The sequence below is a fragment of the Salvelinus alpinus genome, chromosome 10 (genome assembly GCF_045679555.1).
Source record: "Salvelinus alpinus chromosome 10, SLU_Salpinus.1, whole genome shotgun sequence".
In the NCBI taxonomy this organism is placed as follows: Eukaryota; Metazoa; Chordata; class Actinopteri; order Salmoniformes; family Salmonidae; genus Salvelinus; species Salvelinus alpinus.
Genome location: NC_092095.1, coordinates 10,407,865 through 10,422,142, shown reverse-complemented (window position 1 = coordinate 10,422,142; position 14,278 = coordinate 10,407,865). Strand labels below are relative to the sequence as shown.

Genomic DNA, 14,278 nt, shown 5'->3' with positions numbered 1-14,278 from the left:
GTCAGACTATAGGAGGCGTCGGGCTATAGGAGGCGTCGGGCTATAGGAGGCATCAGGCTATAGGAGGCGTCGTGCTATAGGAGGCGTCGGACTATAGGAGGCGTCGGGCTATAGGAGGCGTCGGGCTATAGGAGGCGTCGGGCTATAGGAGGCGTCGGGCTATAGGAGGCGTCGGGCTATAGGAGGCGTCGGGCTATAGGAGGCGTCGGGCTATAGGAGGCGTAGGAGGCGTCAGGCTATAGGAGGCGTCAGGCTATAGGAGGCGTCAGACTATAGGAGGCGTCAGACTATAGGAGGCATCAGGCTATAGGAGGCGTCGTGCTATAGGAGGCGTCGGACTATAGGAGGCGTCGGGCTATAGGAGCCGTCGGGCTGGACAGAGGGGCCATCTGGACAGAGGGGCCATCTGGACAGAGGGGCCATCTGGACAGAGGGGCCATCTGGACAGAGGGGCATCTGGACAGAGGGGGCATCTGGACAGAGGGGGCATCTGGACAGAGGGGCATCTGGACAGAGGGGCATCTGGACAGAGGGGCATCTGGACAGAGGGGCATCTGGACAGAGGGGCATCTGGACAGGGGGGCATCTGGACAGGGGGGCATCTGGAGAGGGGGCATCTGGACAGAGGGGGCATCTGGACAGAGGGGGAATCTGGACAGAGGGGGAAGCTGGACAGAGGGGGAATCTGGACAGAGGGGGAATCTGGACAGAGGGGGTATCTGGACAGAGGGGGTATCTGCATCTGGACAGAGGGGGAATCTGGACAGAGGGGGTATCTGGACAGAGGGGCCATCTGGACAGAGGGGCCATCTGGACAGAGGGGGCATCTGGACAGAGGGGGCATCTGGACAGAGGGGGCATCTGGACAGAGGGGGCATCTGGACAGAGGGGGCATCTGGACAGAGGGGGCATCTGGACAGAGGGGGCATCTGGACAGAGGGGGCATCTGGACAGAGGGGGCATCTGGACAAAGGGGGCATCTGGACAGAGGGGGCATCTGGACAGAGGGGCCATCTGGACAGAGGGGGTATCTGGACAGAGGGGCCATCTGGACAGAGGGGCCATCTGGACAGCGGGGCATCTGGACAGAGGGGGCATCTGGACAGAGGGGGCATCTGGACAGAGGGGGCATCTGGACAGAGGGGGCATCTGGACAGAGGGGGCATCTGGACAGAGGGGGCATCTGGACAGAGAGGGCATCTGGACAGAGGGGGCATCTGGACAGAGGGGGCATCATGGGATTGTGATGCTTCATTCAGGTCATGATGATAGATGCTTCATTCAGGCCATGATGATAGATGCTTCATTCAGGTCATGATGATAGATGCTTCATTCAGGTCATGATGATAGATGCTTCATTCAGGTCATGATGATAGATGCTTCATTCAGGTCATGATGATAGATGCTTCATTCAGGTCATGATGATAGATGCTTCATTCAGGTCATGATGATAGATGCTTCATTCAGGTCATGATGATAGATGCTTCATTCAGGTCATGATGATAGGTGCTTCATTCAGGTCATGATGATAGATGCTTCATTCAGGTCATGATGATAGATGCTTCATTCAGGTCATGATGATAGATGCTTCATTCAGGTCATGATGATAGATGCTTCATTCAGGCCATGATGATAGATTCTTCATTCAGGTCATGATGATAGATGCTTCATTCAGGTCATGATGATAGATGCTTCATTCAGGTCATGATGATAGATGCTTCATTCAGGTCATGATGATAGATGCTTCATTCAGGTCATGATGATAGATGCTTCATTCAGGCCATGATGATAGATGCTTCATTCAGGCCATGATGATAGATTCTTCATTCAGGTCATGATGATAGATGCTTCATTCAGGTCATGATGATAGATGCTTCATTCAGGCCATGATGATAGATGTTATGTGATAAGGTATCTGAGAAGGACCTATCTTAGCTGCATGGGTGATACTAGACTTTGCATAACGGACTACGTATTCTCTTTGTATACATTTAATTCATTTTCTCATTGTAACCACATCTTTACTGGCCTCGTTATAACTACGTACAGCAGGGTTTCCCAAACTCGGTCCTAACGTTCACTCTGTCTCTGTCCTGCCTACACACAATAGTTCCTTCAGTTCTGCTTGAAATGAACCCAGGCTGCATACTGTAGTGTAAACCAAGCCTTGGGATCCACTTGGGTTCAATAAGAATACATTTAGAGTGGAAGGAAAAGGAGATATTGATAACACGCACGCAAGCGCACACACACACACGCAAGCACACACACACACAAAGTAAACAGACAAAAACCCATCATGCACATACAACCATGCACTTTGCATGGACACACACACACACACACACACCTCCATAGCCATTTTTTTTCTCCAGGTCAGAGTGTCACCGTACTTTGCTCTGCCAAAAGAATGCTGCCAAACCAGTCTGCTTTGCAATGTAAATTGGGCCAAGGTATACTCTACACTGAGATTCTTGTGCACAGGCCAAGTGAAGAATTGCCCTCCATGGCTGATCATAATCTCTGGGAGAAAGGAAGGAGAGGAGTGGGAGTCTTCATGTTCCATCAGGACAGAAAGACAAAGCACAAAGACTTCATTATTTGAGTCAAACAAACTCTTTTCCCTCCAAACACAAAAATATGTGAACATTCTTCTTATTTTTTTTATGGCCAAATAATATATTTCCATGCAAATGTATGTATTCCAAATACAATTACAAATGTATGTCACACACTAATATACATTTAAAATATTTTTTATTATGTTTTTTTCCCCGTATGGGTGGATTCAATAGGTCACAAATTTAATGTCAAATTAAGGTGCGGGGCGTTCGGTTTGCCTGCTGGGGGGGCAAGGAAACCCGCAGCTCCGCTAAAACTAATGACAACTGCGTGCCGTTTTTCAAGGCATTGTTAAAATATATATATATATATATATATATATATATATATATATATATATATATATATACACACACTCTTTGGTTGTAATACCATCACCTACTGAAGAGCAGAGTCAGAACTACAAAATGTCCTATTAATCCACATGTAGGTCTATCAGAGTTATACAGAAAGTCACTGCATACTATATGATCTATCAGAGTTATACAGAAAGTCACTGCATACTATATGATCTATCATCAGAGTTATACAGGAAGTGAATGTATGATATATGATCTATCATCAGAGTTATACAGGAAGTAACTGTATGATATATGATCTATCAGAGTAATACAGAAAGTCACTGCATACTATATGATCTATCATCAGAGTTATACAGGAAGTGACTGTATGATATATGATCTATCAGAGTTATACAGGAAGTAACTGTATGATATATGATCTATCATCAGAGTTATACAGGAAGTAACTGTATGATATATGATCTATCATCAGAGTTATACAGGAAGTCACTGCATACTATATGATCTATCATCAGAGTTATACAGGAAGTAACTGTATGATATATGATCTATCAGAGTAATACAGAAAGTCACTGCATACTATATGATCTATCATCAGAGTTATACAGGAAGTGACTGTATGATATATGATCTATCAGAGTTATACAGGAAGTAACTGTATGATATATGATCTATCATCAGAGTTATACAGGAAGTAACTGTATGATATATGATCTATCATCAGAGTTATACAGGAAGTCACTGCATACTATATGATCTATCATCAGAGTTATACAGGAAGTAACTGTATGATATATGATCTATCATCAGAGTTATACAGGAAGTAACTGTATGATATATGATCTATCATCAGAGTTATACAGGAAGTAACTGTATGATATATGATCTATCATCAGAGTTATACAGAAAGTCACTGCATACTATATGATCTATCATCAGAGTTATACAGGAAGTAACTGCATCATTTATGATCTATCAGTAATCATCAATTGATCATATAATTTCAGATATGTGAAGGTAGCCTCGCAATATCGCTCAATATTGGTCACCATTAATTGGATATTTGAGTGATATACAGTAGCTGACTACTATAAGTGGTTTAGGTTAAGTTCCCATCCTTGGTGGGCTCTGCCTGACTAGTATAAGTGGTTTAGGTTAAGTTCCCATCCTTGGTGGGCTCTGCCTGACTAGTATAAGTAGTTTAGGTTAAGTTCCCATCCTTGGTGGGCTCTGCCTGACTAGTATAAGTAGTTTAGGTTAAGTTCCCGTGCTTGGTGGGCTCTGCCTGACTAGTATAAGTGGTTTAGGTTAAGTTCCCATCCTTGGTGGGCTCTGCCTGACTAGTATAAGTGGTTTAGGTTAAGTTCCCATCCTTGGTGGGCTCTGCCTGACTAGTATAAGTGGTTTAGGTTAAGTTCCCATCCTTGGTGGGCTCTGCCTGACTAGTATAAGTGGTTTAGGTTAAGTTCCCATCCTTGGTGGGCTCTGCCTGACTAGTATAAGTGGTTTAGGTTAAGTTCCCGTCCTTGGTGGGCTCTGCCTGACTAGTATAAGTGGTTTAGGTTAAGTTCCCATCCTTGGTGGGCTCTGCCTGACTAGTATAAGTGGTTTAGGTTAAGTTCCCATCCTTGGTGGGCTCTGCCTGACTAGTATAAGTGGTTTAGGTTAAGTTCCCATCCTTGGTGGGGCTCTGCCTGACTAGTATAAGTGGTTTAGGTTAAGTTCCCATCCTTGGTGGGCTCTGCCTGACTAGTATAAGTGGTTTAGGTTAAGTTCCCATCCTTGGTGGGGCTCTGCCTGACTAGTATAAGTGGTTTAGGTTAAGTTCCCGTCCTTGGTGGGCTCTGCCTGACTACTATAAGTAGTTTAGGTTAAGTTCCCATCCTTGGTGTGCTCTGCCTGACTAGTATAAGTATTTTAGGTTAAGTTCCCATCCTTGGTGGGGCTCTGCCTGACTAGTATAAGTGGTTTAGGTTAAGTTCCCATCCTTGGTGGGCTCTGCCTGACTAGTATAAGTGGTTTAGGTTAAGTTCCCGTCCTTGGTGGGCTCTGCCTGACTAGTATAAGTAGTTTAGGTTAAGTTCCCATCATTGGTGGGCTCTGCCTGACTAGTATAAGTAGTTTAGGTTAAGTTCCCATCCTTGGTGGGCTCTGCCTGACTAGTATAAGTATTTTAGGTTAAGTTCCCATCCTTGGTGGGGCTCTGCCTGACTAGTATAAGTGGTTTAGGTTAAGTTCCCATCCTTGGTGGGCTCTGCCTGACTAGTATAAGTGGTTTAGGTTAAGTTCCCATCCTTGGTGGGGCTCTGCCTGACTAGTATAAGTGGTTTAGGTTAAGTTCCCATCCTTGGTGGGCTCTGCCTGACTAGTATAAGTGGTTTAGGTTAAGTTCCCATCCTTGGTGGGCTCTGCCTGACTAGTATAAGTAGTTTAGGTTAAGTTCCCGTCCTTGGTGGGCTCTGCCTGACTAGTATAAGTGGTTTAGGTTAAGTTCCCATCCTTGGTGGGCTCTGCCTGACTACTATAAGTGGTTTAGGTTAAGTTCCCGTCCTTCGTGGACTCTGCCTGACTACTATAAGTGGTTTAGGTTAAGTTCCCATCCTTGGTGGGCTCTACCTGACTACTATAAGTGGTTTAGGTTAAGTTCCCATCCTTGGTGGGCTCTTCCTGACTACTATAAGTGGTTTAGGTTAAGTTCCCATCCTTGGTGGGCTCTGCCTGACTAGTATAAGTAGTTTAGGTTAAGTTCCCATCCTTGGTGGGCTCTGCCTGACTAGTATAAGTAGTTTAGGTTAAGTTCCCATCCTTGGTGGGCTCTGCCTGACTACTATAAGTGGTTTAGGTTAAGTTCCCATCCTTGGTGGGCTCTGCCTGACTACTATAAGTGGTTTAGGTTAAGTTCCCGTCCTTGGTGGGCTCTGCCTGACTAGTATAAGTGGTTTAGGTTAAGTTCCCATCCTTGGTGGGCTCTGCCTGACTACTATAAGTGGTTTAGGTTAAGTTCCCGTCCTTGGTGGGCTCTGCCTGACTACTATAAGTGGTTTAGGTTAAGTTCCCATCCTTGGTGGGCTCTACCTGACTACTATAAGTGGTTTAGGTTAAGTTCCCATCCTTGGTGGGCTCTGCCTGACTACTATAAGTGGTTTAGGTTAAGTTCCCATCCTTGGTGGGCTCTGCCTGACAAGTATAAGTAGTTTAGGTTAAGTTCCCATCCTTGGTGGGCTCTGCCTGACTAGTATAAGTAGTTTAGGTTAAGTTCCCATCCTTGGTGGGTTCTGCCTGACAAGCAGCAGAAGGGCACATTTGCCGATGTAAGGTTACTGTTAGTTGATAATGTTTACTTTGTAAGCTATCGGTAGAAACTCTGAACAGTTGGCTAAACATAGCGGTAAGTAGACCAAATGTACTTTTTTCTCCAACCAACGTATGTCTACCTAGCGAAGTTAGCTAACATTATCCCTCTTCAACATTGTTTTTAAATAGTGTTTAATCGCGATTGCTGCTGACAGACATGATAGGCTACATTGATTGACGGACCGCGTCAATATAGTTAGTTAACAAGCTAACTTTCAGGAGGATAAACTAGAGGCCTCTTTCCAGATATTTTTTGATTTGCTTGTCATCTATAGTGGCGATGACAGTAGTCTGACTGACAACTTTACCAGGACGAGGACTTGCCCATTTCAAGCTCTTTCCAAAACACTAAACTCGGGGCTTCCGTGTGGCGCAGTGGTCTAAGGCACTGCATCTCAGTGCTAGAGGTGTCACTACAGACACCCTGGTTCGATTCCAGGCTGTATCACAACCGGCCGTGATTGGGAGTCCCATAGGGCGGCGCACAATTGGCCCAGCATCGTGTAGGCTCATTGTTAATAAGAATTTGTTCTTAACTGACTTACCTAGTTAAATAATATTATTATTAAATAAATAAATAAAAATCTCTGATGAAGCAATCTAAATGACATGTTGTTTACTTAGCTAGCTAGCTACATGGATCTGGCTACTCTCACATATCTGAAAATACATTATCAATTGATGTTTACTAATTGCTGCGTAAACTCTGATGATAGATCATAAATCATGGAGTGACTTGCTGTATAACTCTGATGATAAATCATAAATCATGCGACCTATAGGAATTCAGATTTTAAAAAATGACAATAATACATGGTCTGTATTTATAAGTCGGGGGTTTGAATCCATGCTGAGGGTGATATTTGAGCAAAGTTTAAAGTCAATTCATCCCCAAAGGCCTGCTGCAAATACAACCCCTAGTTGTGCTGCAGAGACATAAACGCTGTCCCTGTTAATGCTTTGAGCACAGACCTTCTTCCAGACCTAACCAGCTGAGGGAGTTAGGAATGCACAGAGTGTAAGCTGTTAGGGAGGGAGACAGGGAGACAGGGTGTCAGGGAGACAGGGTGTCAGGGAGACAGAAATAGAGAGACAGAATTAGAGAGACAGGGAGACAGAAATAGAGAAACAGAGAGACCGAGACAAAGAGACAGGGTGTGTGTGAGCCATGTAAGAGAGGGAGATAGGGAGACACGGAGTCGGGGTGTGTGTGAAACGTGTTTCTATGTCCTAGCGAGTGCTGCTCACCTTTGACCTGTGCGATGACGGTGCCTGCAGCACTGAGGATGTCCACAGAGTTGAGGGTCTGGTGTTTGTTGATGACGGCCTTCAACACACGCAGCAGCTCCCCCAGACGCTCATGGACCACCTGGTGAAGACAGTCCTGGTGATCTGGAGGACCAACAGACACAGAGACAAGACTGTTGGTGACCCATCTCATCTCAGAACACTGTAGAACAGGTGATTGTCTACCACAGAGACAAGACTGTTAGTGACCCATCTCAGTAACACTTTATTACAGGCGTTTGTCCTAGGGCTGCACGATTTATCGAATTCAGATCAAAATTGTGATTTTGACATGTGCAATATCCTCCCTTTGACACTGTTAATACAACAAAAACTAGACAGTGGTACCTCCTACAATGAGATGCGCTAGACTCTCTACATGCACAGAGGATGCCGACCAATCACAAGTGGGCTCTCTCACTCTCTGCATGGCATGCACATGCTGGCCATTCACAATCGTCCCCACTTAAGAGTGCTCAGTTAGATGCTGGTGAGGCGAGAAAGGGCTTCACAGTGAGGGTCGGAAAAATTTGATTTGATTTGGAAAAATGAGTGCTGCTCGTGCTGACGAGAAGGTCCATTTGGTGCCGAAGAAGGGAACATCTTCAGTGGTATGGCATTATTTCGGTTACAGGTGAACCGAGGTCAACCAAATTTAAGTGTTGTGCAAAAAGTGCCTCAGAGTTGTGACGACGACAAGAGGCAACACGACACATTTATTCAGTACATTTGAAGAACCACCATCCCCTACTTTACAACGATCGCAAGGTGAAAAAAGACCCTCAGCGACAACCAGCCATCTACGTTAAGCAGGCATTGATTGCCGATGTGTTTTCATTGCAACTCCCTACGTAAAAAAAACATCCCACAGACACATAGATATGACCGAGGCCAAAGACCTGGTTCCTATTTACACAGTCAGCAAAGACTGCTTCAAGAAGATGATCAACAAGCTGGACAAGAGATACAAGATTCCATCTCGCAGATATTTCTCCCAAGTCGACATCCCAACACTGTCTAACGCAATTAAGGGAGTTGAAAGGTCAAGTAGAACAACAGAGCCCTACAGTAGTTTGACAGTACACTGTATTGTTAAGGAGTTTCAACTGAAAGGTCGGTACTTGAGGACATCATAAGCTACTTGCCAGAAGATCACAGGGAGAAAACATGTCTCTGGGGTTGAGAGAAACTTTAGCCGCCTGGGGCCTGAATGAGGAGCAGCCAGTGTGCATGAAGATAACGGTGCAAACGTCAACGGTGATGGCCTTTACCACGTTTGGTCCAGTCGTCAACGGTGATGGCCTTTACCACGACTGGACCAAACGTGGTAAAGGCCATCACCGTTGACGACTGGACCAAACGTGGTAAAGGCCATCACCGTTGACGACTGGACCAAACGTGGTAAAGGCCATCACCGTTGACGACTGGACCAAACGTGGTAAAGGCCATCACCGTTGACGACTGGACCAAACGTGGTAAAGGCCATCACCGTTGACGACTGGACCAAACGTGGTAAAGGCCATCACCGTTGACGACTGAACCAAACGTGGTAAAGGCCATCACCGTTGACGACTGGACCAAACGTGGTAAAGGCCATCACCGTTGACGACTGAACCAAACGTGGTAAAGGCCATCACCGTTGACGACTGGACCAAACGTGGTAAAGGCCATCACCGTTGACGACTGAACCAAACGTGGTAAAGGCCATCACCGTTGACGACTGAACCAAACGTGGTAAAGGCCATCACCGTTGACGACTGAACCAAACGTGGTAAAGGTCATCACCGTTGACGACTGGACCAAACGTGGTAAAGGCCATCACCGTTGACGACTGGACCAAACGTGGTAAAGGCCATCACCGTTGACGACTGAACCAAACGTCGTAAAGGCCATCACCGTTGACGACTGGACCAAACGTGGTAAAGGCCATCACCGTTGACGACTGGACCAAACGTGGTAAAGGCCATCACCGTTGACGACTGGACCAAACGTGGTAAAGGCCATCACCGTTGACGACTGGACCAAACGTGGTAAAGGCCATCACCGTTGACGACTGGACCAAACGTGGTAAAGGCCATCACCGTTGACGACTGGACCAAACGTGGTAAAGGCCATCACCGTTGACGACTGGACCAAACGTGGTAAAGGCCATCACCGTTGACGACTGGACCAAACGTGGTAAAGGCCATCACCGTTGAAGACTGGACCAAACGTGGTAAAGGCCATCACCGTTGACGACTGGACCAAACGTGGTAAAGGCCATCACCGTTGACGACTGGACCAAACGTGGTAAAGGCCATCACCGTTGACGACTGGACCAAACGTGGTAAAGGCCATCACCGTTGACGACTGGACCAAACGTGGTAAAGGCCATCACCGTTGACGACTGGACCAAACGTGGTAAAGGCCATCACGTTGACGACTGGACCAAACGTGGTAAAGGCCATCACCGTTGACGACTGGACCAAACGTGGTAAAGGCCATCACCGTTGACGACTGGACCAAACGTGGTAAAGGCCATCACGTTGACGAGCTCGAACCAAACGTGGTAAAGGCCATCACCGTTGACGACTGGACCAAACGTGGTAAAGGCCATCACCGTTGACGACTGAACCAAACGTGGTAAAGGCCATCACCGTTGACGACTGAACCAAACGTGGTAAAGGCCATCACCGTTGACGACTGGACCAAACGTGGTAAAGGCCATCACGTTGATGACTGGACCAAACGTGGTAAAGGCCATCACCGTTAATGACTGGACCAAACGTGGTAAAGGCCATCACCATTGACGACTGGACCAAACGTGGTAAAGGCCATCACCGTTGACGACTGGACCAAACGTGGTTAAGGTTGACGACTGGACCAAACGTGGTTAAGGCCATCACCATTGACGACTGGACCAAACGTGGTAAAGGCCATCACCGTTGACAACTGGACCAAACGTGGTAAAGGCCATCACCGTTGACGACTGAACCAAACGTGGTAAAGGCCATCACGTTGATGACTGAACCAAACGTGGTAAAGACCATCACGTTGATGACTGGACCAAACGTGGTAAAGACCATCACGTTGATGACTGGACCAAACGTGGTAAAGGCCATCACGTTGATGACTGGACCAAACGTGGTAAAGACCATCACGTTAATGACTGGACCAAACGTGGTAAAGGCCATCACGTTGATGACTGGACCAAACGTGGTAAAGGCCATCACGTTGACGACTGAACCAAACGTGGTAAAGGCCATCACCGTTGACGACTGAACCAAACGTGGTAAAGGCCATCACCGTTGACGACTGAACCAAACGTGGTAAAGGCCATCACCGTTGACGACTGGACCAAACGTGGTAAAGGCCATCACGTTGATGACTGGACCAAACGTGGTAAAGGCCATCACCGTTGACGACTGGACCAAACGTGGTAAAGGCCATCACGTTGATGACTGGACCAAACGTGGTAAAGGCCATCACCGTTAATGACTGGACCAAACGTGGTAAAGGCCATCACCGTTGACGACTGGACCAAACGTGGTAAAAGCCATCACCGTTGATGACTGGACTTAACTCCAATGTTTTGGATACAGGCTGCACCTTGGTAGGCTATGTGTTACATGTTTTTAAGGCACTTTGGTTTAATTACAATTATAACAATGACTGAGCCTACTTACAGTGCATTCGGGAATGTATTCAGACCCCTTGACTTTTTCCACATTTTGTTACATTACAGTCTTATTCTAAAATGGATTAAATGTATTTTTTTCCCCAATCAATCTACACACAATACCCCAGGCTGTATCACATCCGGCCGTGATTGGGAGTCCAATAGGGCGGCAAACAATTGGCCCAGCATCGTCCGGGTTTGGCCGGGGTAGGCAGTCATGGTAAAATAGGAATTTGTTCTTAACTGACTTGCCTAGTTAAATAAAGGTTAAATAAAATAAAAAATAAATAATGACGATGAGAAAACAGAGTTTTAGAAAATGTTGTTAATTCGTAAAAAATACATCTCCCATTCTTCTCTGCAGATCCTCTCAAGCTCTGTCAGGTTGGATGGGGAGTGTCGCTGCACAGCTATTTTCAGGTCTCTCCAGAGATGTTCAATTGGGTTCAAGTCCGGGCTCTGACTGGTTCACACAAGGACATTCAGAGACTTGTCCAGAAGCCACTACTGCGTTGTCTTGGCTGTGTGCTTAGGGTCGTTGTCCTGTTGGAAGGTGAACCTTTGCCCCAGTCTGAGGTCCTGAGCTCTCTGGAGCAGGTTTTCATCAAGGAGCTCTCTGCACTTTGCTCCGTTGATTTTTCCCTCGATCCTGACTAGTCTCCCAGTCCCTGCCGCTGAAAAACATCCCCACAGCATGACCACCATGCTTCACCGTAGGGATGGTGCCAGGTTTCCTCCAGACGTGACGCTTGGCATTCAAGCCAAAGAGTTCAATCTTGGTTTCATCAGACCAGAGAATCTTATTTGTCATGATCTGAGAGTCATTTAGGTGCCTTTTGGTAAACTCCAAGCGGGCTGTCATGTGTCTTTTACTGAGGAGTCGCTTCTGTCTGGCCACTCTACCATAAAGGCCTGATTGGTGGAGTGTTGCAGAGATGGTTGTTCTTCTAGAAGGTCTCCCCTCTCCACAGAGGAACTCCAGAGGTCTGTCAGAGTGACCATCTGGTTCTTGGTCACCTCCCTGACCAAGGCCCTTCTCCCCCGATTTCTCAGTCTGGCCAGCTGGCCAGCTTTAGGAAGAGTCTTGGTGGTTCCAAACATCTTCCATTTAAGAATGATGGAGCCCACCGGGTTCTTGGACCTTCAATGCTGCAGAAATGTTTTGGTACCCTTCCCCAGATCTGTGCCTTGACACAATCCTGTCTCTGAGCTCTACTCACAATTCCTTCAACCTCATGGCTTGGTTTTTGCTCTGACACGCACTGTCAACTGTGGGACCTTATATAGACAGGTGTGTGCCTTTCCGAATCATGTCCAATCAATTGAATTTACAACAGGTGGACTCCAATCAAGTTGTAGAAACATCTCAAGGATGATCAATGGAAACAGGAAGCACCTGAGCTCAAATTTGAGTCTTATAGAAAAAGGTCTGAATACTAATGTAAATAAGGTATCTGTTTTTTTTATTTTGTAAATTTGCAAACATTTCTAAAAACCTGTTTTCACTTTGTCATTATGGGGTATTGTGTGTAGATTACTGAGGATTTGTTTTATTTAATCCATTTTAGAATAAGGCTGTAATGTAACAAAATGTGGAAAAATTCAAGGGGTCTGAATACTTTGAGGGCACTGTATCTCTCCACTCTGTCTCCTCTCTCTCCTTTCTCTCCACTCTGTCTCCTCTCCAATCTCTCTCTATATACAGTGTATACTGTCTATTCACCGCTATTCTCTGGAAGGAAAAATATCACAAAGGAAGAGAGAGAGAGAGAGAAATAGAGATTGGAGAGGAGACTGAGTGGAGAGAAAGGAGAGAGAGGAGACACCGAGAGATGGAGAGAGAGAGAGAGAGAGAGCGAGAGAGGAGACACCCTGCATCCCACTGCTAGATGGGAGACCAGATGCTGCTGGAAATGGTGTTGGAGGACCAGTAGGAGGCACTCTTTCCTCTGGTCCCCAAATAAATCCCAATGCCCCAGGGCAGTGATTGGGGACATTGCCCTGTGTAGGGTACCGTCTTTCGGATGGGTTGTTACACGGGTGTTCTGACTCTCTGTGGTCACTAAAGATCCCATGGCACTTATCATAAGAGTAGGGGTGTTAACCCTGGTGTCCTGGCTAAATTCCCAATCTGACCCACATACCATCATGGCTACCTTATCAACCCCAGCTTCTAATTGGCTCATTTATCCCCCCTCCTCTCCCCTGTAACTATTCCCCAGGTCGTTGCTGTAAATGAGAACGTGTTCTCAGTCAACTTACCTGGTAAGATAAGGGTTAAATAAATCATACTAATTTGAGAGACAGTTGCTTTGTGACTACATAGAAGGGTATGTGCTTGGCCACCAGACCATTAAGTACACACACATTTGTGATTTTAGAGGCCTTAGCAAACTCAGTGGAGACCGTAAATGTGACTACCTGATAACTAATGCATAAATACACATGACCTGGTGTGGTCTTTCTGTAATCAGTGGTTAGTCAGTTAGATATCCTGTATGTGTAGTAGTGTGTACACACATCCAGAACAGACCGTTATGCTAATGCTACAGCGCTGCCTGGCTCTATCGATGATAAGAACAAGACTACTTTAGTATTCAACCAGCTTGATATTGTACACATCACATAGTTAGAGGATGAGCTCATTAAAAGGCAGCTGAATGGGAGGACAGAATGATCTAACAGTGTCCAGATGCTTGTACAACTCCCTCAACGGTTTTCATTCACCACTGCAGGCCAGTGAATAGGATAGTAACACCGTCTGACAGCCTAGTAGGACGCACCCGTAACTGTTTTTACCCAGAACCCAGTGAAACTGAGAGCCACAGAGAAGGTCAGAGTTAACACCAACACACACACACACACCACACACACACACACACACACACCAACACACAGGCCTGTCAAAGCCACATTTGTGCTGACAGTGGTCCCTGGATTACCCTGCTTATGGTAAAGGGGATCAGGGTTGTCCCTGGTTACCCTGCTTATGGTAAAGTGGATCAGGGTCGTCCCTGGTTACCCTGCTCATGGTAAAGGGGATCAGGGTCGTCCC

At 46.2% G+C, this 14,278-nt stretch overlaps 1 protein-coding gene across 2 annotated transcripts in view; it reads right to left on the bottom strand.

The window, feature by feature from the left end:
* Positions 1-14,278, bottom strand: part of LOC139531494 (rho GTPase-activating protein 29-like) — an 81,395-nt gene that overhangs the window by 37,123 nt on the left and 29,994 nt on the right. For both annotated transcript variants that reach the window (XM_071327984.1, XM_071327985.1), the window contains exon 3: positions 7,527-7,670. In XM_071327984.1, coding sequence (XP_071184085.1) covers positions 7,527-7,670 — 144 coding nt within the window. The remainder of the gene's footprint in view (positions 1-7,526; positions 7,671-14,278) is intronic.